Raw genomic sequence first — 26,854 nt, 5'->3', positions numbered from 1 at the left:
TTTCCTCAGCTGTACGCTTGTGTCCACCTGGTCGGCTGACTGTGGGCCAGGAAGTGGACAGTCTGGGAATCTCAGAGAAGTGGCTGTACGGCCAATGACAGCCTCAGGAGGGTTGAGCTTCACAGCTGTGCTCCTGATGGTTGCTGCTGCCTAACAAATGATCTTTGACTAGGTGACGAAGTGTTGTGATGGTTGGATGACCTGTGTTGTTTTCAGGCAGAGGGGGAAATCAGAACGCTAGGGAACGGATTGTTTGCCTTACTTTGCTGCTGCGTGTCTTCGTATCTTACAGTCTGAGCTTCCGCAGCATGACAGTGTTGTTCTCTTTCAGAGGAGTCAAACTCAGTCTCCAACGCCACCAAAGCCCCCGTCCCCGAGCTTTGAATTAGGACTGTCCAACTTCCCTCCGCTGCCAGGAGCGGCAGGCCACCTGAAGACTGAGGACCTGTTTGAAAACAGGCTGTCTAGCTTCTTAATTGGATCATCAAAAGAAAGGGTAAGATCCGTATTGCTGATGTTTGCTTAGTGCTGAGTTTCAGTCCAGTGCTTCTCCAGGTTCTTCACACAGGCAGGTGTGTGCATGTGGAAGAGGTTCAGAGAGGGTAAGTGATTTGTGGAGGCCACATGGATTTGGAGTAGTCGGGTCAGAGTTGAACGTACAACTAGACCCTCTCAGTGCATTCCCTCGCTGCCTGCCAAGGTCAGAGGTGGAAACCTGTGTCGTGTGCCACACAGACTCTCTCTCGCTGCAGACTCAGATTGCACTTTTATTGTTGTTATTCAGGACCTGACTTTATTTTACAAGTCCACAAAATAAAACAAAAACCTGAATTATAACAGAAGTGATATAGTTTTTAGTAATCGACATCACTAAGGAGAAGCCGAGAATGATTTTACTGTAATTCCGGTGGCTTTGGCCAGCTCCACGGGCTACCACACCAGTTGCCCTCACTCTTCTGTACTGTTTGCAGGCCCAAGAATGAGGGGAGCTACCGAAGTCAGAGAGTGTTAGTCTGCAGTGCTCCTTCTGGGTTCTTCGATTGTTAATGAGGTTTGGAGGGTCTGTGCTGGGAGTGATGTGTGGTGCCTGGGTGAGTGCTTAGCTGGGTCGAGGCAGGAACAGCTGTCAAGTTGCCATGGTAGCATTTGTCCTCTGCGTGGCTCTCCACCAGTCTCGTTGTGTCTTTTTCCAATGGAAATCTCCCCACCTACTGCCTCAGATGGAAGGCCTCTGGATTGGGGCAGGCACCGCTTTGCAGCCACGTCCAGACTGTGGACACTTGCAGGGCCACCACAGAGTCCCTCAGTTACCAGGCCAGGGCTCAGGGCAGGATTTATAGAGCCCCATGTTCAGTCCTTGTCCTGTTGCTGCATGATAACTGCTCCTATTTTTTTCCCCCTGAATGTTTATAGTATTTATATATATGTATTTTAAATGTTTATTTTATTTTTGAGAAAGAGAGAGACCATGTGGGCAAGGGGCAGAGAGACAGAGATGGGATCCGATATGGGCTTTGCACTGACAGCAGCCAGCCCAATGAGGGGCTTGATCCCATGAACCGTGAGATCATGACCTAAGCTGAAATGAAGAGTTGGACGTGGAACTGATTGAGCCACCCAGGCACCCCTGTATCATTTATTTTTTGAAGAAAGAATGGCTAATTGTAAAAAGTCTTGGCCGGGTGCCACACCCAGGTGGAGCCCCTGCAGCGTCCCTCTCTGTGCCCTGGTGCCTATGTGTGAGAGCAGTGGGGACTCCGGCAGGGGCCGCAGCACTGCCCTGCTCACCTTGCCCCCCACCACATGCTCTCAGTTCAGTCCACTGCTGAACCTTTAATCTGCTATGAAAATAGAATCATAAGAAAACGTTGTATTTGCACTTAATCTCACTTCCAATTACGTACTAGTCACACAGTGGGAGGGAGACTGTGCATTTGTGAAGTGTCGCTGTGTGTGGTCACTGGCTGGAGTAAGAGCATCTAGCTTTATTCACGTCTTTGCCTCATGATTGTGCACAAATTAATGTAATTGTTCCAAACCTTGGTTTCCTCGCCTGTTCAATTGGGAATTCACACACGTCCTTCCGGGGGACGGTTTGTGCATTCAGGCGGGAAGTGTGCCCACAGCCACCTCTCACCACAAGGCCCTCAGACTTCTATCTGTACTGAAGTGTTGATTTTCTTGGTTTTAGTTACAAAAATGAGCCATGTGGGAATTAGGTGGGAACTCGAGTGTTCATCATGTGCCAGGCTGTGCTAGGCACCAGCGTGTCAGGAATAGGATGCCTCTGATATTTATTCCTTGGAGAAAAGGAGCTTGTGGAGAAGTAGAAGCCCAAGGGTGGCCCATGTCACAGGAGCGAAGAGGTGTTTGTGGGCAGAGCGGAGGCTCCCTGGAGGACAGGGCTTTGCTTCTTTGGCTGCTGGATGGCGGTGTCTTCCAGCTGCTCCCGTGTGGAGGCTGTATGTTCAGCTCAGGTGGAATGACCCTGGGTCCTGGGGAGTAAGGCAGCAAGCCTCCTTGTCATTCAGACCAGGAACTGTTACTGGTATTTTAAGGTCATTCTGAGAGATCTGTGAGGGCTTCTTCTCCACCCAATTTAAACTTCATCCCTTGGTTTTCAGGGCCTGAATGCGGACGCAAGCACGAACACGCTCCCCGCAGTGAGCCCCAGAGAGCCCTTAGCGCCAGCTGCCTGCACCCTGTCTGCAGCCTATGGGCGCTCCCCCTCCCCCTCCCACCTGCCTGAGTAAGTACCACCTGCCGCCAAGCCTCCATGCCGTCAGATGCCCTTGCCTGGCGTGTGTGGAAGATTTCACACCGTGGGTGGCGTTTTTGCAGGGATCCCAAGGTGGTGGAGAAGCAGAGGGAGACCTCGAATGTGGACAGACTTCCTTCTGCCCTCACTACAACAGCAAGTAAATCGGTGCAAGTGAATGGCGCTGCCACGGTATGTTGATGTGGGAAGAAGATGGTTCCTTTCCTGCATCTTGTCTGTCTTATCCAGCTTATCTGCCGTGAAGTCTGATTTGTGCTTTCTGTACCAAATACCTTGTGTATTGGCTACTAACTTTCAACCAAGTGTCCTGCTGCTTTCTCACTGCCACTGTCCCGGGACCTTTCTGTTTCTCTGTTGGTTGAGTGAGGTTGTCTGCAAGTCTCTGGACCGTTGCCCCGCCTTCTCTGTGGATTCTGCTCACTCAGACCGGTGCTGTCACAGCAGACACCAAGCAGAAGCACGGCCGCCGCTACCCCCACCCAGGGCAGCTCTGTCCTGGCCACGGGCCCCTGCAGCTCCTCTCCCTGCTGCTTTGCCCTTGGTGCGCTCGCCCTGTTTGTTCTGATCTGTGTTGTCCTCAGTGTGATCTTGGGTGAACTTCTGCCATTGACGTTTGGGAGTTAAATCCTTAGGTCTACAGGGTTGAATCTTTAAAGAAAAAATTTTTACAGATTGTAATTATTTTTAAGTTAGTAAATGGCTTATGGATGTGAAATAGTTTTAAGTTTCTTTTCTACTATTTAGCCTTCAAAAGCTGAAATATTAACTTTTTTAAAAAGTTTTTTTTTTTTTACTTTATTTATTTTGAGAGATAAGAGAGTGAGCTGGGGGAGGGGCAGAGAGGAGGAGAGCGAATCCCAGGCGGGCCCCACGTTCCTGATGCGGGGCTCAATCCCATGACCCTGGGCTCACGACCTGAGCCAAAAGAGCCAAAATCAGGAGTCTGACGCTCAACTGACTGAGCCACCCAGACTCCCCTTTCTAGAAAGGTTTTTTTTTTTTTTTTTTTGTAATTTACAAAGCAATTTAATAAGTTGAGAGGCAGCATTTAGTGAATTAAATAATATAGGGAGTTTTGGATCTGTAATTGATATACATTCTATTAAAAAAAGGAAACACTTTGTATTAGGTCACCACACTGATTTATACAACATTCAAATATATAAAAACACGAGGAAGTAAGTTCCTTTGTGACCCCAACTGAGGTATCTTTTCTTTAATCCTAAGACAACCAGTTTTAGAAGCTAACACCAGTAAGTTTACAGAAGTACAAAACACCAAAACAGCTTAAGCAGAGACACTTTATTTTTAAGAAAAGTATGTTTTCTCATTTTCTATTCTTGGCATAAATTTTAATTTTTCCCAATAGAACCCAAATCTCCTGAACCCCTTTCAGTGTCCTCCAAAACCTGAACTTCCTCTATTTCTGGATAAAAAAAAATCCGTTCACAAATGAGCTGTGCAATTCGATCACCCTTTCTTAAACTTTTCTTTGCCAAAATTAAAAAAAAAAAATTTTTTAACGTTTATTCATTTTTGAGAGACAGAGACAGAGCATGAGCAGGGAAGGGGCAGAGAGAGGGAGACGCAGAATCCAAAACAGGCTCCAGGCTCTGAGCTGTCAGCACAGAGCCTGATGCGGGGCTCAAACTCACAGACTGGGAGATCCTGACCTGAACCAAAGTCGGACACTCAACCGACCGAGCCACCCAGGCGCCCCTTCTTTGCCAAAAGTTAGTACAACACCCACATTTCCTCTATAATCTTCACCTATGATGCCAGCTCCTACATCTATGAGGTGTTTCGCAGCCAAGCCAGAACAAGGAGCTCCTCTTCCATAGCACCCAGAAGGAAGAGCTATCCGAATGTCCCAATTTCACAAGGGCTTTTTCCATAGGTGGTACTGTGTAATCATAGGCATTGTACAGGTCGTAGCCCACGGCCCACACGGACTGCTTGCTCGGGGTGGTGGCGGGCTCTGAGAGTCAGACAAAGCAGAGCCGCATGGCGTCCTCTGCAGGCCGAGCCCACTTGCTGGGTGAGATGGTGGGTGTCGCTTCAGAGCAGGGCATGGCAGAGCAGAACGAGAGAAAAGACAGCTGCCAAGGGAACAAGCGGACGCCTCTAGAAAGTTTTTAACTCTGTCTTCACCTTTCCTGAATCCAAATCCACACCACCAGCCTCTGGTAGTTTGAAATGGGCACAGACATTATTTGACGTTCCTTGGTGAGTGATGGGCTGCATCACTTACAGGTGTTCCAGGAAGCCCGTGCCATGCGCAGTGCCGTGCTTGGAAGGAAACGTGGGCAGAGAAAGCAGGTGCTGCTCCTGCCTGTTTCCAGGGGCACCGTTTCTCATACCCCCTTGGAGGCTTCCGTATGGCGAGAGAGTGTGCAGAGGCCAGTACTATGTGTCTGAGCACCTTTTCTAGTTTTACCCATTTTTACAGGATATTTCTAGAGTGTCTCGGAGGGAACCCTGTGTTGCGGGAAAATAGAAGTTGTTGACGTTTATGAACCTTTACCGGTGACGGTACTTTTGAATGTGGAATTTGGCTACTGCTGAAAGCTTTGTTCACTTTTACCTGAAGTAGACTTTATTTTCACATGTTTGGAGACGTCATTTTGTGCGTTGTTGTGCCTGTTTCCCAGGAATTGCGAAAACCCAGCTATGCGGAAATTTGTCAGAGGACGAGTAGAGAGCCTCCGTCTTCCCCGTTGCAGCCCCCGAAAGAACAAAAGCCAAATGCTGTTGGTTGTGGGAAGGAAGAAAAGAAGCTCGCCGAGAGAGAGCCCTGTGCCCCCAAGTCCAACCCGGGACCACCCAAAGACCAGAGGAGGCCGCCAGGCCGCCGGCCCTCGCCCCCAGCGGCCGGGAAGCGTCCACACAGAGAACAGAGCACCCCTCCCAAGTCCCCTCAGTGAGCCGCCGAGGTCTGGGAGGGCTGTGAGGAACTGAGGTCGCCACAACTCAGCACTGTCCCACTCGGGGCCGAGAGTGAGCCGCTGGTTAGGAGCTTGCAGCGTAGACGGGCCGCTGAGGTGCCTGCAAGTGGTGTTTCTTCCGTGAGTCGGATTTTCCCCCCTCTTGAAAAAAAATCTATTTTTCAGGATTTAATTAATATAAACCTTATTTTAGGTTGGTGCTTAACTGGAGGTGATGCATAAGTCTGATTTTTTTCAGGATAGTAAATGCATTTATCCTAACAAATTGATATTTTTATTAAGCCTCCATGTGGCTATGAATGCAAGCTCTATATATAGTGAGTTTTTCTAAATTAAGCGGAACTATGCTACTTCATTTTTTAAAATAACTGGTTAGCAAGTGCATATCTCTGAGAAGTCCAGACCGACGGGTGGGCTGCAGACGGCTGGGATCGAGGTTGGAGGCAACACAGTCAGTGTGGCCTGGAGAAGGGGTGGGGTCAGGTGGTGCCCTCGCTGGCATGGGAGTTGTACTTCATTCAGAATCTTAGCAAGTGACGCTAGCAGTTGTTTGGGTTTTGTTTTTTGTTTTTTTTTTTGTTTTGGCTTTTTTTTTTTTTTTTTTTTTTTTTTTTAAGTATAGCCTGTTTTTGACCTACTGGGCAAGATGCACCCAAGAGAGCCCTGAAACCGTGAGTTTTTGTGTGCTGCAAGCAAGTAACCAGCCTCTCAATCCAGACTCCGTGGCTGTTGTGTAAGATAGAGTCAAAGCACATTGTGAATAGAACCTACATGAAAACGTAAACCTGGTTGCCCACCGACGCGTCACCGCGAAATTGTACCCTGATGTTGTCTTGCTCCTGCGAGCTGGCCCGGAGGGCTCGGGAGCCACCGTGGCTCTTGCCGTGGCTCCCGCGGCTCCCCCGCATTAGCTCTGTGGGAGCCTCCCCGTACCTCCGTGTCGGCACACAGTGGAAGTGTTACTTAAGTCGTGAGAGAGGTGTGTGCGGTGCCCGTGGTGGTGAGGCCAACAGTTCCCTCCGAGACGAGGGTCTCACTGACTCCCTTCCGGAAGTGCTGCACTCTGAAGAACACGCATGCACTAGCGCTAGCAGTGGATAATAAAGTTCAATATAAATTATTTTGTTTTAAAATGCCTAAATTCTTTCTTTAAGTATTCTAAGCAGCAGACATTAAAATATTTCCTGCTAAATGTAACCATACAGTTTATTCCACAAAATGTTATTTAACAAGACTGAGGTGTTTTTTTTTTTTTTAAAATTATTTCCATCCAATATTTAAAGACTTGAATTTTATTTAAACTTGAAAATGACTTTGCCTTAACTTTTGTAGAAGACAGCTTAGAGTTGGCGGAGACCGGCCCCCTGGGTGGGCGCGAGTGGGCTCCAGAGCCGCTCTGTCACGTGGGGCCGCCGCCGCCGGGGTTTCTGAGTGAGCGCTCCGTAGTGTGGGAGCTGGGCTGGCAGCGGTGTCTGTGATGTACCCTGAAGATCTGCAACAGTTGACCTTTCTCAGATTGTTGAGAAATCCTGTAAATGCAAATAGTCGATACTGTATTAAATATGTGCACTTGGGAGTGTGTGCTTTGCTTGTACAGTTGTAAATAATCAGAACATATTAAAAAGGTACCCTAAAGAGAAAAATCTGATAAAAATTATTGATATATTATAAATGTTGCTATTGAGCTGGATGTAGATAAAACTAAATGTTGTGGTTTGAATATTATTTTAATTTGTTGAGGTGTTTTTCTTTTCCTCTTATGCTGGTGTGTTGGACTGATTCTCCTCTTTGCTGCTGCAGAAGGGAAACGGAAAGTCCTGTTAAAGCCTTCCGATGTCTTCATGCTCTTCTTAAAAGTCTGTAAATATGCACTAATCATAGCTAATGTGAAAGCAGAATGTAGGAAGCAGAAACTGGCAGGATCTTCAGGAGAACGTAAAAGATAATCTACTTAAAATCATAAGTAGCTGCGCGCGATTCGCCCTGCCAGAGGAAAACGCCCTGGTGAGCTTGACCGTGTCCTCCAGAGAAGCTGCCAGCACTCAGATTTTACTTAGAAAAAACAGTGCTAGTATGTTGCAGATGCCTGTAAAAGGAACATGGGGATTCGGTTTTTTGTAGTTGAGGGATTGTGGACTTGAAAAATCAGGAAGAATTGACCTCTGACACCCCAGCTAATGAGTACCGTGAGAAGAGTTGGAAAGGCGAGCCACCGGAGGTCCACACTGAGCGGTCTTTGCTGGAGGAGGGAGCGGATGCCGTCAGCCTTCATCATCCCCGAGCCGCAGACCTGTGGAGCTGAGACACTGGTTTTCAGGAGTGCCGTGTCCTTCCCCCGGCCGGGGGGTGTGTGTGCTAGAGCCAGCTGTAGCCATCTACTGCACACGGGACGGAGGTGGTCACGCGTGACAGCAACGGGGCACGGCTAGCCAGTGTGGCGGCCGTCCCACTGCACCCACGCCTGCACCGTACTGCAGCTCTTGTCCTCGTGGCCAGAGTCTGTCGCATCCAGATTTGCAACCTCGCTTTGGTGTTATTTTTATAGCACTCTTTTTAATTAAGCAAAGATGATATGCCAAATAGCTATATTATGTCCAAAAAAGCCCATCTTTCTGAGATCCTTGTGAGATCTTACACTCACAGAAAAGGAGGGGAGCCCACACAAGGGGAGGCTGGGACGCAGCACGGGGGGCGGCCGCTCTGGCGCAAGCAGCCAGCAGTCTGAGGCTTTTGTCCATTTCTAGAAACGTCACTCTTTCCTTTCCTCAGCAGTACCTCAGGGTGTAGAGTCAGATACGGCAATCACAAATGACGTTTTAACTTGTAAAATTGTGTGGGGATACTTCTAATTTGGAAATAGAGGGATGAGAATCTGGCCCCATTTCACCAGACATGAATTTCAAGTAGAGTAGTTGCTTTTTAAGAGTTGGTGTCCTGATGTTCCTGGTCTGGCCCTCCTGTCCCCGCATCACTGATTGTCACTAGCGGGTGGCAGGAAATGTTTCCTGTTGCTGGATTAGCCAGGAGCACAAGGTTTACATTTAAACACCGGCTCCGTTTGTTCCGAGGGCAGCGGGCGAGGAAGGTGCACGTCTGTGCCTGCCGCCTGCGAGCTGCAGTTGTGCTCTCGTGCACTTGGTGGCCTGTCACCCGGAGCGCAGCAGACAATCCAAGTCAGGAGCAGAGCGGGATGTAATACGGAAGCTTTCTTGAGGGCTTTGGTTTTTGTTCTACTTTTCATTAAGACTGGAATCAAGCTTACATGTAAACTATTGGTAATTTAAGTTTCCTTTTGTGTCATTCAGTGTAAAACTGTCTAATTTGAAAAATGTAGGTTATGAAAAATAAAGATTTAGGCACTGTTCAATTTTTCTTTTGATTTTTTTTAATTAAAAATTTCTTCAAGAATACATCTTTTTAAGAAATAATTTTTGTGTCTTCCCATTAGTGTATATATAGAGAATGAAACATGGTTGGTTGCCTCCAACTTGTGTTTGGGTCATCATGGTGCCTCGCACACTGAGCGTCTGCAGCGTGAGGGTACCCCCAGGTGCAGTGGTTTAAGGCACTTGGGGGAGTATTAAATCCCAGATTTGCCACAAAGGTAAATACCCTATGTCGGGATCTTTTGTTTCTTGTTAAATGGCCTGTCTCCCCTGAGGTGTTCCCATAGACTTGCTTGATGATGGGTCCTTGTGGTTCTCAAATCAGATGTGAGCCTCAGAAACAAAGTAATTGACTTATCCCTAAATACCGGTGATGCCAGCGCTGCTCAAGGCTGAATGGACGAACGTGTTAGTATATTACCGAGCTGATGCACACAGGTCTACTTAGATGTTAATGGACTGATTTTCCTCGTCTGTGAACTGCCTGTTCATATCCTTTTCCCATTTTTCTGCGGCGTTACCTTTTTCTTACTGACGTGGTGTTCTCGATCTGTTCTGGCTATTAATTCTTTGTCTGTTATGTATGTTACAAAATTTTCCCCTCAATCTCTACCAGTTGTCTTAACTTTTTTAGAGTATGTTTTATCTTACAGTTTTTAATTATCATGTAGTAAAATTTATCAATCTTCTCCTTTACAGTTCTAGCGTCTTGGTCTTGTTTATGAAGTATTTCCCTACTCTGCAGGCGTAAGGATAATCTGTGTGCGTGCGCGCGTGTGCGTGTGTGCGCGCCCAATCTGTTTGGAATTGCTGGCCTGTGTGTGTGTGTGTATGGTCTGGGGTAAGAACCTAATTCTGCTTTCGCCATACGGAGAGTATCTTTTCTCCGTGTCACTTGTTATCCTCCATGATGTGTGATGCCAGTCTTGTTATTTAGAGAAGCCCTGCAGGTGCATGCGTGTTGTCTAGGCGCTCTGTCCTTCACTGTCTAAAGTTCTGTTTCTTTGCTAACACCATAGGGTTTCGTTCAGCCATCATTCGGCATTGCTAGGAATTGCTTTCATGGAACTCCTTGCAGCAGTGATTGAATGTGCTCCACGAAGGCAGAAAGTGAGCCCATCCTGACCACCTCTGTACCCTCTGTTCTTAGTACACTGTCTACAACATAATAGATGCTCAATAAATGTCTGTTAAATTGACAAAATATTTATTGAGTATGTATTCTTTGTGCACAGCACTGGCCTAGAAAACTTGGAAGAAATAGGGCAATGAGTTGCTTTGCTGTTTCCATATAGCCCCCCAAAACCCAATGGTTTGAAATGACAATCACACATCAGGATTGGCTGATGTAGGTTCCTCCCAGCGTCTCTGCCGACCCTCGGCCATACTTGCTCACGGATGTGTGGGGGGTACACAGACCTCGTCACCACGTGCTGCTCACCTGGGCCAGCAGGCCAGCCAAGGCCTGTGCTTTCACGGCTGTGGGAGGGTGCAAGAGCTGGGCCCCAGCATTTAAGCCCTCCTTCCCCAAGAAGTTGAAGTTGTTGGATTGTGTTCCTTGGTACATCCACATCTCTTACTAACATTAAAGTCCTGTGTTGTCCTGAATCGTGGAGTAAAAGTGACGGTTGAAGAAGTGCCACCAGCAGATGGCCACAGGTTGTGGGGCCTGACGAGCTGTGAGCCCTGTTTTTGCCTAGTGGCCTGTCGTGGTCTTACACCGGGTTCTCTGGGGCCCCTCCCTCTTGACACACTGTTCTGGCCCACCATGCAGAGGCAGGGAGGAGGAAACGGAAAACAGAACAACCGGCCTCCCCCCTCAGGTTCTGCGTGTCTGCGGAACCGGAGGCTGTGGGGCGTGGCTAGCGCGTTGGGTGTTCGCCAGGTGGGCCTGGCCCCCGTGCCCCCACAGTCCTGCTCTGAGCTGAAGGGGGCCGGGGAGTCACAAGGAAAGGGCGGTCACTTGGGCCCTCAGGGTTCGGGTGGGGGTACCAGGAGAGGCCGCCTGCTAGCTGACCGAGGGAGGAAAGGCTTTCCGTAGCAGGGGCTGGCAATTGTGTGTCCAGGAGATGGGGAGATGCAGCCATCAGGGGGTGTCCCTGGCATGGCAAGGGCCCCCAATGCCTGGATTCCTCCTAAACCAGATTTTCTCTGAGCCACGGTGGCCACCTTGCCTAGCTGAAACTCATGACTCGTCATTGCAATGACCCCGTCAGTACAGAGGCTCCGCACGCAGTGTGCGAGGACCCTCCAGAACATTGAGAAGCAAAGCGGGTGCCCCCCGGGGGCGGCCATTTGTCTCGCAGAGCACTGGCTCTTCCGCCCCAGCCACAGGACGTAGGACGCGTGCCCAGTACGCACACAGCGCCAGCAGCATCGGGGCTTCTGAAGAGGCCCAGCTGTGTGGCCCAGATTGCTGGGTCTCAGGCTCCCAGACAATTGGGAGCCACCAAAAGAATAAAGAGCCTGTCCCGGGCAATGACGCAATGACGCTGCCTGCAGCAGCAATGACGCTGGAGAAGGGCCTCCCCCGTAGCCTGCCGTGCATCTGGCACAAAAAGACTGGAGTCGCCACGTCCAAGTGTAGGAATGGATGTGAGAGGCAGCACCAGGCAGGGCGTCAGCGCCAAACGTGGCCAAGGTTTCAGGGCAGCAGTGCTGTCCATGGTAACACAGCGCTAGAGTAGCACCTTTTGTTAGTGACTGCAGGTCTGCTCCCTGCAGCCACGACGAGGGCAGGAACGTGGGGGGTTAGGTCTGGCCCTCAGGGCTGGTGGCACCTGCCCACACTGTGGCTCTGAGGGACCCTGGGTGGCCTCCTGGCAAAGGCGGCATCCCAGCCCCTGGCCGCTAGACTGGAGACCAGGCTGCCGCAGGAGCGCCCCGCTGAAAACCACACCAGGAGTCACTTCATCCTGGGACAAGGTTCTGAGAGCTTGGGCCTAATTTGCAAAGTCAAATGAAGATTTCTTCCTACTGACTCTCCTTCCATGAACTTGGGGTTCAGGGCGGGGGGTGGTAAGGACGCAGAGGGTCGTTGTCGGGAATTCATGGTCAAAAGGTGCTTGTGGGTGATGGGCAGTCAGGTCACGAGGGAAAAGCAGGCAGACACGCAAGAAGCCCCAGGACCGGTGCCCAAGTCAGGTGGGCACGACTGTAGGTCAGTAACGCTGCACCTGTCCTTCCTCCTGCTTGGCTTTGATTTGCTCTTCTCTTCCCGCTTCCTTAGGATTTAAGGTGGTTGATTTATAGTCCCTTCTGAGGCAGGTGCTCCCTGCTGTCCCTGAGTCCCAGCTCTTTGTACTTTTACATTCTTTGACCAGGTGAGTATGTACAAGTGTGTCCTTTCGCTCCAGGTGGTGGGACAGTTTCCCGTTGTCTCTGTGTCACCGGCTCCTGGTCTGGTTCCATTGTGGTCAGAGAACGCCATACCACATGGGCGACCTGGCAGCGGTCTGCCGCGGGACCGTCCTCGGGGCCTGGGGGAGAGCGCAGGGAGGAGCCCTCGGATCCTCCCCAGCTGTAGGGGTGCACCTGTCTGCACACCTGCTCCCGGGGGCTCGCGCCTTCCAGCTCCGGTGGCACTCGGTCGGGGTACTTTGGGCACCTGTGTTTGGGCACTTCAGGATTGCTGTGTCTTCTCATGGGATCTGTCCTGTGACCATTCAGTAATCTCCCTCTTGGTTCCCAGGCTCTGACATTTTACTTTATTGGACGTTGGTGTACCGTTCCTGCTTTTCGTTTCCCATAATGCCGGTGAGGTGCACCTTCTGGACCCTTTATCTCGGCTCACAGCTGCCAGTCCCGGCTGTGACCTGGTGCACGCAGACCATTCACACACAAAGGAATCTGTGCGCTGGGGCTGTGTGTTTTCCGTGAGCTCCTCTGTTCCTTTTCTCCTTGCCTTCCAGGGCTTCTAACCTGCTGGATGCTTAAGGTCCAGGTCGCAGGCCGTTTCAAGGACATCAGTGTCTCCGTGGCCGCAGGTATGCTGGCCAGAGCGGTCTCTTCCGGAGTCTCTTCTCACAGGTAACCAGCAGGTTAATCGGTGCCCCTGGTCCGTTCAGCTGAGTGGATTTCCATGGTGCCCGCCTCATACCGTGACGACGAAGACGCGGTGAGCACTTGAAGTGGTACCACCAGCGCCTGAACCCCGGACCCAGCCAGCGGCGGTCAGGTTCCCTGGCACGTCATCCCTCCGCTGCCAGCAGGTGCGGGCGGCCTGATCCCACGTCCCAGGTCCCGGGATGTCCCTGTTGGCCGGAACCAAGCATGGCACGTGGAGCCGCGGCCACCGTGTTCAGTTCAGGGGGCCCGTGTGCTGGGTGCAGGTGAGTGAGGAGCCACGGCCTGGTGGATGGTTTTGGGAGAAGACGTGAGGCGGAGCCAGCTGCCCTTGGGAACTGTCGGGGGGACGGGTCCGAGATAGGGGCAGGGTCGGGAGAACACGAGACAGCCCAGAGATTGCATGGACCTGGTTTCGTGGACAGTCAACGAGTGACCATCCAGCTGATTGAGGGTGGACAGTGTGGACGATGACCATCAGCTGACAGAGGGAGGACAGTGCGGATGAGTAACCACAAGGGTGCCTGAGGGTGGACTGTGTGGACGAGTGACTGTCCAGGCGTCTGAGGGAGTGGATGGTGTGTACGAGTAACCATCCAAGTGTCTGAGGGTGGATGGTGTAGACAAGTGACCAGCTGGGTGTCTGAGGGTGGACGGTGTAGATGAGTGACCAGCTAGGTGTCTGGGGGTGGATGGTGTAGATGAGTGACCAGCTGGGTGTCTGAGGGTGGATGGTGTGTGCAGGGGGGACAGTGTAGACATGTGACTACCCAGGTGTCTAAGAGAGACTTGTGGGTGACCTGAAACCACCCAGATGTGAGGCGGCCGGTCTGTCCATAGGGTCCTGGCCACCAGGATCCTGTACCTGGAGAACCGCATCCCGGTGTCCCCACCTGTCCCGGGAGCCGGGTCTGGCTGTTCCGGGTGCCGTCCCGGCAGCCTCTGTGGGCAGCGTGTGCGGGTTCCACCCAAAGCTGCCCAGACCAAAGCGGGGGGCAGGGCGGGGGGCGTTTGGTGGCTTTTACAGAGCACAGGGGTCATGAGTGCGGGTGGAGGGGCCGCTGGGCAGATCGGGTCTCAGTGTTGGCCGGTCACGGTGACCTCTGCGCTTCGGGAGCCTCCACCGTCCCTTCCGAGGCTTCCCACCCGCCACCCCCCCCCCCCCCCCCTTCGGCAGGCTGACCCGACCGCACTGTCACTGTCGGGGCTCCACATCCTGGAGACACACATAGTCCCTGGGGCTGAGCGGGCGGTGCCGAGCTCAAGGTGTCCCCAGGGTGCCCCCAAGGGGTCTGCGCCCCCCATCAGGGCCCACCTCCTCATGCGAGGCAGAGCGCCGTGGGCACCCACGTTACGGCCGGGTGCTAGCGACAATGTCAGAGCCGCCCGGGGAGTTCTCACCTCGCCGGCCAGAGTTGGCGGCCGCCTCCGTTCTGGAGCAGCGACTGCCACACCAGCGGGCCTCCCCCCAGGCTCTGGAGAGCGCCTGCGGGGTGGCCCTGGACGCACGGGGACGCTCCTAGGGAGACGGCCGCTGGGACCCTGGGGACACGTGTCCGGACCCCTCACACCTCACGTTCCACACGCCCCATCCCCGTCCCCGAAGCCCCGGCCGGCCACCGCCGTGGCTGTGAACCCCACGCGGCGCCACCGGCCGACTCACGCCCTCGAGGTGCTTCCGCGGCTGCCCTGGCCCACGGTCCACTCCTCGGCCCGCGGCCGGCCCACGTCGGGGGAGGCTCATCGCCCCCAGGCGTCACCGGGGTCCCCTCTCCGCCCCGGGGCCCACCTCCCCCGGATTCACGCGCGAGGCCTACCTGCCGGCTTCTGCTCCGCGTCGCTGGGAGTCGCGTGTGGCTCCAGCCCGGGGTTGGCGTTGCTGCCCTTGAGGCCCCGGTCGCCGCCTGACAGGCCCGCCGTCGATGGCCTGGCCTCGAGGGCGCGGCGCCGGGGCGGGCTCGGGGCTCCCCGGGGTTCCCCTTTGCCTAACGCTGTCTGCCCGGCGCCGGGACCGTGCAGAGCGTGCTGGGCGGTACGTCCCGCAAACACGCTGAGCGAGGCAGTTCACGTTTTCAGGAGCCGCGCTTTGCCGCCTCGCGAGAAGTGGGGCGGGGCTGGCGGGGCAGAGGCTGGGAGAACCGCGGCTTGAGCGCCGGGGCTGCGGGCGGTGGGGGAGCCCAGCTCCCAGGGAGCGCGGAAGGTGCGGACGAGGGGGGGCGCCACAGGCCTGCGGCAGGTGAGCGAGCCGTCCTGGAGCCCCTGTGTGGCGACAGCCGGTCTAGGAGGGTCCAGGCCGCAGCGCTGGTGGGGTCTCAGGGTACAGGGTGGCCCCGCTTCCTCCAGGAGGCCGCCAGGCTGACAGCGCGACAAGCATCGCGAGGGCGAAGGGGTTGGTGGGCTGTGGTGGGCCGGCCCTTCCCCTGCCCCCTCCCTCTTGGATCCCTTCTCCACTGTCTGTGGGCGGCGGTCTTGGGTTCCCTGGCTGTCCGTCCTGCAGTCTGGCAGGGGGGACACACACCCGGCTACGAGCCCCGACAGGCTGGGCTGGAGGCCCGCGGCCACAGGGCTGTCCATCCTGATTCTCCCGACGGGACACACAAGCCGGGGCTGCAGCGGCGTCACAGGGGAGGCCTGTCCTCCGCCTCAGTGCCGGCCTGTGTGCGGCGGAGACCGAGGGGTCCGGGGCTTCTCTCCTCATCCTTGGCCCTTTTTCAGCAAGCCCACCAACGCCCCTGTGGGCCCAGCTGGGTGCTGTCCAGTGGAAATGCAGCGTGAGCCTGCGTGCCACTGTGAGCGTCCTGGTAGCCAGGTAAAAGCATGAAAGGAAACAGGTGCAACTAACTTGGATGCATTTTAGTTCAGGCCGCCCGCTCAGGTCCGCCTTCTTCCCTGCGAGGTGCCAGGGCTTCCTCTCAGAGCTCCAGGCCCACAGCTTGCGGGCACACCGAGGTAGGGGTCCTGGCATCGCTGTCCCCACCTCTGTATTTGGAGACGTCTAAGCTGACTCGCTCACTCTGGAACTGAACCAGAGAGAGCCCTTTATGCCAGCAGGAGGGTTTGCTTTGGCGCCCCTACTGGCTGGACCCCTGGGGTCCCTGTGGCCTTCATTTCCAAGGGTCCACACTCCTGCCTGTCCTTGTCCCCGTGTAGACTTGGCTTGTTCACAGGCAGATGGAGGCCAGCCAGCCTCCAGGACAGCAGCACGGCGATCAGTGCAGACCTGCATCCTCAGGGCCTCGAGGGTCCTCCCCCTCCCCCGCTGCCCCCCCCCCCCCCCCGTGCCTACCTACTGACTGCTTTTGATTCTCTCTACCTCTGCCCCTCCCCCACACAACTCTCTCTCTAAAACAAAAACAAAAGATTTAAAATATTCTAACACACAGTTTAAAGCCCAGAAACCCTGGGTTGCACGGCTCCCCCGCCTCAGGCTCATTCACTTTCAGGGAGAACCACAGACAGTGGGGCCACATGGGAGCACTGGAGGGAAATACACGTATCATGTCCACCCCGTGAGTCCTGAGACGTGGCGTGGGCTGTCATCATACAGCGGCCCCCATTCGCCCGCCAGAGCAACCTGGAGCCTGGACCCTGGGCAGCTCTCTGCAGCTATAAACACGGAAGTTTAAACTTTTGGGTTTTTATTCAATGTTTATTTATTTTTGATAGAACACAGTGGGGAGGAGAAGAGGGAAAGGGAGACACAGAATCTGAAGCAGGCTCCAGGGTTCCAGCTGTCAGCACAGAGCCCGATGCAGGGCTCGAACCCACAGACCATGAGATCGTGACCTGAGCTGAAGTCAGTCACCCACCCAGGCTCCCCGAAAGTTTAAACTTTTAAATTAATTGTTAAGTATCTAGAACACATTTCTGTTTTTTCTACATGTCAGGCAGTGGGTGGGCGTGCCCCAACCCGCCAGTCTGGGACCCCGCCTGCCCGAGGACCACACGTGTTCCCGCTTTCTGAATAGGGTCGCGCAGTGAGGGCGGCGTCCTGGGGTTCTGGCCGGGACCGTCCAATGTCAGCCTCACCGGAATCAGGAACTCGGGGAAACACAGCTGCAGGAAACGTGGAGGTTTAGGCACGTTGTTCAGCACGGTATCGTCCACAGGAGGTGTGACCCAGCAAACCTGCCTGCGCACACGTGCACGTACGCAGCGATGCACACGATCATCTAATTCTGAGTCTGAGCGCAGCAAGGTTGACAGGAATCAGCTGGGGTTACTCTGAAGCTGGGCTGCACGAGGGAGCCTCCTGAATCCGTCCAGGTGGGGCCTCCGGGACCTCCTCTCTGGCTGCTCTCCTGACCTGCTGAGCTCAGTCCTGGCCACACCCTTATCCCACCGTGAAACCCTCACGAGTCCGCGTCCAGTCCTTCTCAGAGCAGAGTCCCCAGGAACTTGTCGAAATGCAGGTTCTCAGGCTTTCCAAGGCCAGCTGGGTAGGGCCTGGGGGTGGGCCCAGTGACCTGTGCCTCCAACAATGACACTGAAGGTCAACAGGACAAACGCTCATCGCCGATGGATTCAAGGGCTAATCCCTCTTGGCAGTGATTCCGAGCCTCGCTGAGAAGTGCACATCTTCTGAGACCCCCAGGGATCCTGGCTCCCAGGGCCCACGAGAGCTGTGTCTGGTGCCAGATGATGCAGACGCCGTTGCCGGTGAGGAAGGAGCCGTCTTGGGGCAAATGTTACTTTCGAGGGCTTCTGACAATGCACCCTGCATGGGCACAGGATGGCTGTGGAGCACTCTCCATGGTGGGCTGGCCTCAGGGCAGCCCAGGCCCCCAAATCCTGTCTCCCCAGAAGGGAGGGGCCCAGTGAGTCAGCCTGGAGAAGAGAAAGTTGAGGAAAGTGAGGGGAGCTGGCATCGTATTTGAGATTGCCGTGTGAGCCACGGGGGCGAGCTCTGTGTTGCAGCGAGAGCCGGTGGTGCTCACGGTAAGAAGGAGCCTGCACCCTGGCTGCAGCCGCTGCCTACTAACTCACGTCCGCGATGCCGTTAGTTTCCTGGAGCCCTTGTATTTCTTAAAAAAAAAAATTTTTTAATGTTTATTTACTTTTGAGAGAGAGACAGAGTGCGAGTGGGGGAGAGGCAGAGAGAAAGGGAGACACAGAATCCGAAGCAGGCTCCAGGCTCTGAGCTGTCAGTACAGAGCCTGACGCGGGACTCAAACTCAAGAACTGTGAGATCATGCCTGAGCTGAAGTCGGTAGCTTAAACAACTGAGCCCCCCAGGCGCCCCGTCCTAACACTTCTTAAGGTGGAGCGAAATCATTCTGCGAAGTAACTGACCTAAAACGTTGTATCAGTTAGTGTACAACATAATGATTTGAAATATGTGAAATAACCACCGCTAAGTTTATTTACCATCCCTCACTGGGCACACGGTGACAATTTGTTTTTGTGATGACAACATTTAAGGTCTATTCTCTTAGCAGCTTTCAAATATACAATACGGTGTTATCACCTGCAGTCGCCATGGTGTCCTTAGGACTTATTTCCCTCATAACTGGAAGTTTTGTACCATCTGATGGTCTTCACCCATTTTGCCTACTCCCCGCCCCCGTCTCTTGTAACCACCAATCTGTTCTCAGTATCTATGAGTTTATTTTACTTTATTTTTTTTAGATTCCACAGATAAGTGACATCATGCAGTATTTGTCTTTGTCTGACTTATTTCGCTTAGCGTAACACCTTCAAGGTCCCCTCCATGTCGTTGCAAATGGCAAGATGTCATTCTTTTTAGGTTTGTATATGTATATACACACTGCATCTTCTTTATCCATTCTTCTGTCAGCGGGCACTTGGGCTGCTTCCGTATCTTGGCTACTGTAAATAATAGTGCAGTGAACACAGGAGTCAGGCATCTTTTTGAGTTACTGTTACTGTTTTCTTCAAATAAATACCCCGTAGTGCAATTGCTGGGTTGTAGGGTGGTTCTGTTTTTAATATTCTAAGGAACCTCCACGCTGTTTCCCAGAGTGGCTGCACCAGTTTGCATTCCCACCAGCAGGGCAAGAGGGTTCTCCTTTCTCCACATCCTCACCAACACCTGTTGTTTCTTGTGCTGTTGAGTTTAGTCATTCTGACAGGTGTGAAGTGGTACCTCCTTGTGGTTTTGATTTATATGTCCCTCATGATCAGTGATGTTGAGCATCTTTTCATGTGTTTGTTGGCATCTGGATGTCTTCTTTGGAAAATGTCTGTTTAGTTCCTCTGTCCCTGTTTTAATCGAATTTTTGTTTCCTCGCTATTAGGTTTTATAAGTTCTTTACACATTTTGGATGTGAGACCCTTATTGGACACATGATTTACAAGTATTTTTTTCCCCATTTTGTAGGTTGATGGTTGATGGTTTCCTCTGCTCGGCGGAAACTTTTTAGTTTGATGTGGTCCCCTTGTTTATTTTGTTGTCGTTTTTGCTGTTAGTGTCAAATCCAGAAAATCCAAGATAACAATGTCAAGGAGCTTACCACCTATGTTTTCTGTTAGGAGTTTTATGGTTTCAGGTCTTACTTTCAAGTCTTTGATTGATTTCAAGTGAATTTTTGTGTATGGGGGAAGATAGGGGTCTTAGGTTCATTCTTTTCCATGCAGTTGTCCAATTTCCCAGCACCATTTACTGAAGAGACTGACCTTTCCCCCATCGTGTGTTCTTGCCTCCTTTGTCGCGAATTGACTGTATATGTGTGAGTTTATTTCTGGGGTCTCTATTCTATTCCATTGATCTATGTGTCTACTTTTATGCCAGTACCATACTATTTTTATTACTGTAGCTTTGTAATACAGATTGAAATTGGGGAATGTGATGCCTCCAGCTTGCTTCTTCTTCCTCAAGATTACTTTGGCTATTTGGGGCCTTAAGTGGTTCCATACAAATTTTAGGATGGTCTGTTTTATTTCTGTGAAGAATGCCCTTTGAATTTTGATAGGGATTGCATCAAATCTGTAGACTGCTTTAGATAATATGGACATTTTAACAATATTAATTCTTTCAATGCATAAATGTGGTATAGCTTTCCATTTGTGTCTTCAATTTTTTTTTTTATCAATGTCTTATCGCTTTTCACGTACAGATATCTCACCTCCTTGGTTAAATTTATTCCTGAGTATCTTATTGTTTTTCATGCAGTTGTAAATGACAGTTAATTTTTCTTCCGATTGTTTATCATATCAGTATATGGAAACAACAGATTTGTGTGTATTGATTTTGTAACCTGCAACACCACTGAATTTGTTGATTAGGTCTAACGGTTTTGGGGTGGGCGTCTTCAGGGTATCCTATATAAGTATCATGTCATCTGCAAACAGTGACAGTTTTACTTCTTCCTTTCCAATTTTGATGCCTTGTGTGTTTCATATGGCCTGATTACTGTGGCTAGGACTTCCAGTAGTGCATTGAACAGCAGTGTTGAGACCAGATATCCCTGTCTTATTCCTGATCTTTGAGGAAGAGCTCTCAGCTTTTCACAGCTGAGTGTGACATTAGCTGTGGCCTTCTCATACATGGCCTTTATTATGCTGAGGTGTGTTCCCTCTATTCTCACTTAGTTGAAAATTTTTATCAGGCATGGATGTTGAGTTTCATCAAATGCTTTTTCTGCATCATGTATTGAGATGATGATGTGATTTTTAACCTTCATTTAGTTAATGTATCATGTTGATTTGCAGATGTTGAACTATCCGTGCATTCCAGGGATAATCCCACTTGATCATGGTGTGTGATCCTTTGAAAGTGTTGCTCAATTTTGTTTGCTAACGATTTGAGGATTTTTTAAAATCTACGTTCAGAAACCCTGGCCTGTGGGATTCTTTTCTTCTCGCGTCCTTGTCTGGCTTTGGTATGAGGGTAATGCTGGACTCAGAATGGATTTGTAAGTGTTCCCCCCACCCCTTCTTCTATTTTTTGGAAGATTTTGAGAAAGATTGGTGTTAATCCCTCCTTTGATGTTCAGTGGAATTCCCCGGTGAGGCCATCTGGTTCTGGACTTTTGTCTGCTGGAGGTTTTTGATCCCTGAGCCAATCTCCTTACTAGTAACTGGTATTCAGAGCCTCTATTTCCTCATGCCCCAGTCTTCTAAGTGATTTTCAAGTGTGCTGACAGGTTCTAAGCTTATCTGGATTCTCTGAAGCCAATGGCCTTGACTGCTCCATGGACTTCTGAGTCAGTCCCTCTGGCTGTTATATCGCTGAGGCTGGAAGGAGGTGCAGAGGTGGACGCAGTCTCTTCTGGGGGACCGAGCCGGCTGCTGAGGAATGGGGGGCAGGCAGCCATGTTTGAACGTCAGCAAAGGAAAGGGGATCATCCAATGGAGGGGAAGCCCCACCCAGTAGGGTCAGCCAGGGTCGCTGCCCCCACAGGGGCTCAGCTCCACTTGGCCCCCAGCACATGCACTCAGCAATTGCCCTGGCCCTGGTCCCGGCCTGAGTGACGGTGCCCCCTCCCCGCCCCTCCTCTCAGGACGTCAGTTCCTGCTGAGCCAGGTCGGTCTTCACTCCAAAACAGGAAAGGGGTTTGGCCTCAAGCGGGCGTCTGCACTCTGTCACCAGAGGGCGCCAGAGGGCGGTGGAAAGACTTGAAGGCTGCAGGTTGTAGCACCGCCTCCAACGTCCTGGGAACAGAATCAAGTCTCAGCTTTATCCTTGTGGGCCCCTGGGCCCCATCAGCCCCTCAGGGCCTTTGTGCCCGGGGCCATGGCCTGCTCAGGCCGCTCTGCTAGTTTGGAAATCAGCTTCCGGATAATGTGGATCCTGGCCGGGCAGCTATGGGCAGCAGCGGCCTGGGCACCGAGGAGGGCTGGCCAGCCTGTGCTCACCAAACACAGCCTGCCCAAAATGCTGGTGGCACGTTTTTGTTTTTCCAATATATGAAGTTTATTGTCAAATTGGTTTTCATACAACACCCAGTGCTCATCCCAAAAGGTGCCCTCCTCAATACCCATCAGCCACCCTTCCCTCCCTCCCACCCCCCATCAACCCTCAGTTTGTTCTCAGTTTCCAAGAGTCTCTTATGCTTTGGCTCTCTTCCACTCTAACCTTTTTTTTTTTTTCCTTCCCCTCTCTCATGGGTTGGTGGCACCTTTTTTTTCAATTTCTCCGGTCCTCTTTCCCTGTAACCAGTGAGGGCGGGCTCAGCCACAGATGGCCCCGCCCCCACAGGGCCTCCTTGGTGCCTTCCGGCACAGGGCCTCCTTGGTGCCTTCCGGCGCAGGCCCCGGGGCTCCATCTCTGGGGTCCCCAACCCTCGGCCCAGTGGGCCCCCAGAAGCCGTGGGTGCTGTTCTGGGCCTGCAGCTCAGGGAGGTAGATGGAGCCACATGTGGGAGTGTCCGTGGTCCAGGAAGAGTGGGGGTGACCACGCCAGAGGACCCACAGATCAGGGTTAGTCTCTGCTTGAAGGGTGATGCACGGTGGCAGTGGGGTACCCATCGACCGACCCGGAGAGTCTGGGGACCTGGTAGCCTCCCTTTGTATCACCTGCGTGTCCCTTTAGTGAACCCGCGGCTGCCAGCACAGCCCTGCCTGCCCCTGGCTCCGTGGACGCCCAGCCACCTGCTCAGTGTTCTCTCCAGGACACGGTTTCTCAAATGTTCCAAATCTCCAAGTCCTTCTCCCTCAACAATTCCTCCACTTTGTGTCTCCCCTCTCTCGTTCTACACAACATCCAGCTTCATCTCTGGCTTCCCTCCTCGATCCCCCCCCCCTGCCCCGCCCAGGCCACACCCTGGGTGGGGGGCTTCTCTCCAACTGTCACTTCCCCGGCCCCCCTAGAACACACGCAGAGGTGTGGTTTCCCTGAAGCTCCCAGCCCCACAGGTACCCGCATGGTGCTCGGGAGGGCAGCCAGCAGAGCCCATACACTTCTCAGGACCGGAGGTGGGACCTGAGGCGAGGGGCAGGGCCAGGTCCCGGAGGTGAGCGCTGTCACCTGGGACAGTGCCTTCTCCCCGCCTCCCCTGTGCCCGGTGGGGGGGGGGGGGGCTAGCTCTGTGTGTCTGTCTTCTCATGAGGACGCGGGTCCCCCCATTGGCTCCCTTAGCCCCAGTTACCTCCACAGACGCTCCTTGCCGCATCATCTCCAGATGTGGCCGTGGGGACCGTATTCACTCAACCGTGGTGGAAATAGGAAAGCACTGACTCGGTGGAGGGAGATGTAGGGAGGCAGGGTCGGCGGCGGAGGGAAGTGTGTCCAGGAGAAACGGGGAGCCCTGCCGGCTGGTGGGTCCTCTGCTGGGTCCTCTGAGGGGATCTGGACTTTGTCCCGGGGCTGAGTTTCCAGATGCAGCTGGATGTCACTGGCTTACACTTAGGAGGCCACTGCCACTTGGATGGACGGATGGTGAAAGAGGCTGGGAAAAGGGAGGAAGTCAGGAAGGCAGTGTGTGGGGGGCTGGATTTGGTGCAGAGAGGGCGTGGGGGCCACCAGGGGAGCTGTGAGCCGCGGGTGGAGAGTGCGGGTCTGTGAAGCATGGGGAAGGGCGGGAGCACACCCGCACTCGGGACAGGTCCGCTGGGTCCACAGGAGGACACGAGGTCCCAACAGAGCATGACAGAGCAGGGCCAACGGGAAGTGTCAGTACGGGTCTGTGCACACCCATCTCCACTGCAGATGGCAGGGCCCTTCGGAGCACACACGCGGGGTCAGCTTCCAGTGGGTCAGCATGGGGAACAACCCCCTCCTCCAGGTCCTGGGCCAGCCTCCAGGGAGTGGAGCCCTGTGTCCTTTCTTGGGGCGTGGGGGGCATGGGGAACCACCCCGTCCTCCTGATCTGGGGCCAGACCCCCCGGGGGATCGTAGCCCTGTGTCCCTGGCACAGGGGACCTGGGGAACCACACCCTGGCCCCCTCATCCTGGGCCAGGCTCCAGAGACACGGAAGCTGAGCCTGGACCAGCCCAGGCTGGGTGCAGGTGATGGGCCAGAGGGACGAGTGTGGTGTGAACAGATCCCGCACGGGACAAGAGTCACCGAGCTCACGGAAAAAAAGAAGGCCGGCCTCTTTCTTGCTGTCCAAACTTGTTCCTGACGGGACCAACACCCGCAGGACCAGGAGGACTTGGCAAAAGCTGAGTCTGTGGTTAGGATCAGGGATGGACCCTGACCTGCGTCTCACTGAGCACCGGGTGGTACTCTGGGGTCCTCGGTGCCGTGCACATTTCTTGCCTATAAAAATAAAATCAATTGCATTCTGCTTCACTTTTAAAAAGGAAGAATCTGGGAAATGTTATCCAGTCGCACAAACGGAGTCACTCCTCTGCTGGCTCTCACCCTCCTGCCCTCCTTTGTGTGTCCTTGCTGCCTCCAGCCAACCTCACTGACCGGATGTCACCAGGCCCAGAGCCCAGCTCTCCCCACCTGCCCACATCCCCAGCTCCTCCGCCGTCTCCATCACAAAGGAAGCTCAGGCATCGAATCTGGTCGAGGCCGAGGGGTCTCGCCCTGCTTCAGGGTCCTCGTCTGTGGGGCAATATGAGCGTCCGCCCCAAATACCGCCGCGGCTCCTTAACTACTGCAAGCTGCCGCCCGCGCCGTGCCTTCTAGCGTCAGAGCGTGCTCCTCCGTGGCCGAAGCCCCCAGTCCGGGCCCCGCACCTTTCTGCTTCAATTGTGACACGGCGTCTGCTCCCCCACCCCCTTGAAAGGAAGCAGGCACGCGCCTCACCGTGACCTTCGTCAGAAGGGCCATGTGTCACCCAAGGGCGAACACTGAAAAGCTGGTTCCTGATTCTCCGCGTTCTTTCTTCCCGACTGGACCTGCGGCCTGCCTGAGACCAGGCGCCAGGAATGAGGCCCGTGGGGGTCGGAGGCCACCGCAGGCGACTTGTGTGAGACTCCGGGTTTGGGCGTGTGTGTTACACAGCACAGCCAGTCCGTCCTGACAGCACGCAGAGGCGGTCTCCCCGACGTGTCTCTGACCTGGAGCCCTCCTGCCCCCTTCGAGGTGATGCTCCTGGCAGGAAGGAGGGAGGGGTGGGCCGGGAAGGACAGCACAGACGTCCATTGTTGTGGGGTGGGGGCGGGGGCAGGACTGCAAGGCTGGTGACGGCTTGGCTCCTGGGAGCCTTCAGGACACCGGGCTCCCGGTGTCCAGACTGGCCAGGTCTGACCGCGCAGGAATGCGGCCAGTGCGTTTGTAGCTCTGGGTTTGTGGCCCCGCAAGACCGCAGAAGCCGGCGGGTAGCAGGCTGCCCCGGGAGTGTGCACGGCCGCCTGCAGCTGCCCCTCGGCTCGGCTCCGTGCGCTCCCGCCGGCAGGTGCGGTTCTGGACGCCACGCCCCCCGAGCCACGGGCTTTCCCGCGCCCACAGCGCCTCGTCCCCACTTACCCGACTGTAGATGACGTTTGCCAGCTATCGCCGGGTGCTCAGTGGGGCTAGCAGCTGGGTAAATCCCACAGAATGAGGAGAAAAGGGATCAGCAACGAATTATAAAAACAACCTCTTCCGTGAGTTGCTCTTGTTCAACTGTGCGCATCAGCTCTGGGCGGGGAAAACCTCCGAGTTCCGTGAACCGAACCAGCCCCTGCAGTCCCGAAGTGGAAAGGAACACAGTTTGCCCCGTGCAGAGCTTGCGGGCAGAGCGAGGCCGCGCATGCGCGCTTCCTGCGGTCCTGCCGGAAACTCTGCGGGAGGCCGCTGCGGGCCGCGCGCCGGGAGGAAGGCGCGCGAGCGAGCCCACGCGCGGCCGGAGGGAGCGGCGCACGCGCGAGCGAGCCCACGCGCGGCCCGAGGCAGCGGCGCATGCGCCCGCGTGCAGGCGGCGCGGCGTCCACCGCGGCCCGAGAGTCCTGGCCCGGCAACGCGGGCCGCGGGTGATTCGGCCCCTCCGCCCCGCTCCGCCCCGCCCCGCTCCGCCCCTGGCCTGGGAGGCGCCGTGTCCCGGTGACGCGCACCCCTGCAGGCGGGGCTCTGCCGGCCGGGGTCAGAGGTGCGGCGGCAGGTGCTCCTCGCCCGCCAGCGTTCCTGCATAGACGCGCGTGGCTCCCGCATCTCTAAGCGCCTCTCGGCGTCGAGGACACATTCCGTGATTCTGGAGACCTGGATCTGCCCCGGGGCGGGGGGGGAGGGCGGGCGTGGCTGCTGCCCCTTGGGTGGGGGGAGTTATGCAAGGGAGGGGCGAGGGCGGGGAGAGCAGCCCCCCCCCCCCCCAACCGTTTCCTGCGGAAGCGTCCACACGGGCGTGGAGGCGAGTCCTCCGCCGGCAGCGCCCTCCTGCGGGAGGATCCCGGTCTGCGGAGGCAGCGCTGCCGCTGGAAACGGAATGCGAGGCGCACAAGTAATTTTAAATTTACTAGTAGTCACGTTATAAAAGTACACCAAAGAGGCAGGCTGAGTTAATTTTAATATAGCTTATTTACTCAACACATCCAAAATATTGCCATTTCAAGAGATGATGGATATCAAAGCTTACCGATGGATGCCCCATGTTGCTGCAGACGCACCGGAGGCGCAGGGGCGCAGAGGGGCGGCTGCCCGCCAGGACCGCCCGGCTCCCAGGGGCTCCCCGCGCACCCCTGAGTGGACCACCGGAGCCGAGTCCTTTCCGCCGACACAGGGACAGCGAAGCTCCAGGGTTGAGCACCAGCCCACCTCCTTAGGGAGAAGCCCGAGGGCAGTGGCCGGCTCTGGGGGCACGGGTGTGTTGTCCCGCTCCCGCCCGCCTGGGGATCCCCGGTGATGCAA

At 54.2% G+C, this 26,854-nt stretch overlaps 1 protein-coding gene, 1 long non-coding RNA gene and 1 pseudogene across 7 annotated transcripts in view; 1 reads left to right on the top strand and 2 right to left on the bottom strand.

Annotated features, from left to right (window-relative positions):
- LARP4B (La ribonucleoprotein 4B) overlaps positions 1-9,091 on the top strand; it is a 91,752-nt gene extending 82,661 nt beyond the window's left edge. For all 3 annotated transcript variants that reach the window (XM_053225187.1, XM_027073301.2, XM_015075265.3), the window contains exons 15-18: positions 332-496; positions 2,625-2,749; positions 2,842-2,950; positions 5,431-9,091. In XM_053225187.1, coding sequence (XP_053081162.1) covers positions 332-496; positions 2,625-2,749; positions 2,842-2,950; positions 5,431-5,703 — 672 coding nt within the window. In that variant the 3' untranslated portion in view covers positions 5,704-9,091. The remainder of the gene's footprint in view (positions 1-331; positions 497-2,624; positions 2,750-2,841; positions 2,951-5,430) is intronic.
- On the bottom strand, positions 4,085-5,434 carry LOC106977725 (deoxyuridine 5'-triphosphate nucleotidohydrolase-like; annotated as a pseudogene).
- A 13,262-nt stretch (positions 9,092-22,353) lies between the features above and the next one.
- LOC106977726 (uncharacterized) lies at positions 22,354-26,218 on the bottom strand. Of its 4 annotated transcripts, none has more exons than XR_008299849.1 (3): positions 26,065-26,218; positions 25,499-25,694; positions 22,354-25,123 (listed from the first exon to the last, which is right to left on the bottom strand). It is a non-coding gene; the product is annotated as an uncharacterized LOC106977726 (long non-coding RNA). The 4 variants fall into 4 exon arrangements; XR_008299850.1 differs by lacking the exon at positions 26,065-26,218 and having other exon boundaries at positions 22,354-23,524; positions 23,666-25,123; positions 25,499-26,023; XR_008299852.1 differs by lacking the exon at positions 26,065-26,218 and having other exon boundaries at positions 22,354-23,524; positions 24,012-25,123; positions 25,499-26,023.
- Between the last annotated feature and the right edge of the window lie 636 nt (positions 26,219-26,854).

Source organism: Acinonyx jubatus, chromosome B4 (assembly GCF_027475565.1).
Source record: "Acinonyx jubatus isolate Ajub_Pintada_27869175 chromosome B4, VMU_Ajub_asm_v1.0, whole genome shotgun sequence".
NCBI classification, from domain to species: Eukaryota; Metazoa; Chordata; class Mammalia; order Carnivora; family Felidae; genus Acinonyx; species Acinonyx jubatus.
Note: the sequence above shows the minus strand (reverse complement) of the source record. Positions and strands in the feature narration are given on the sequence as shown.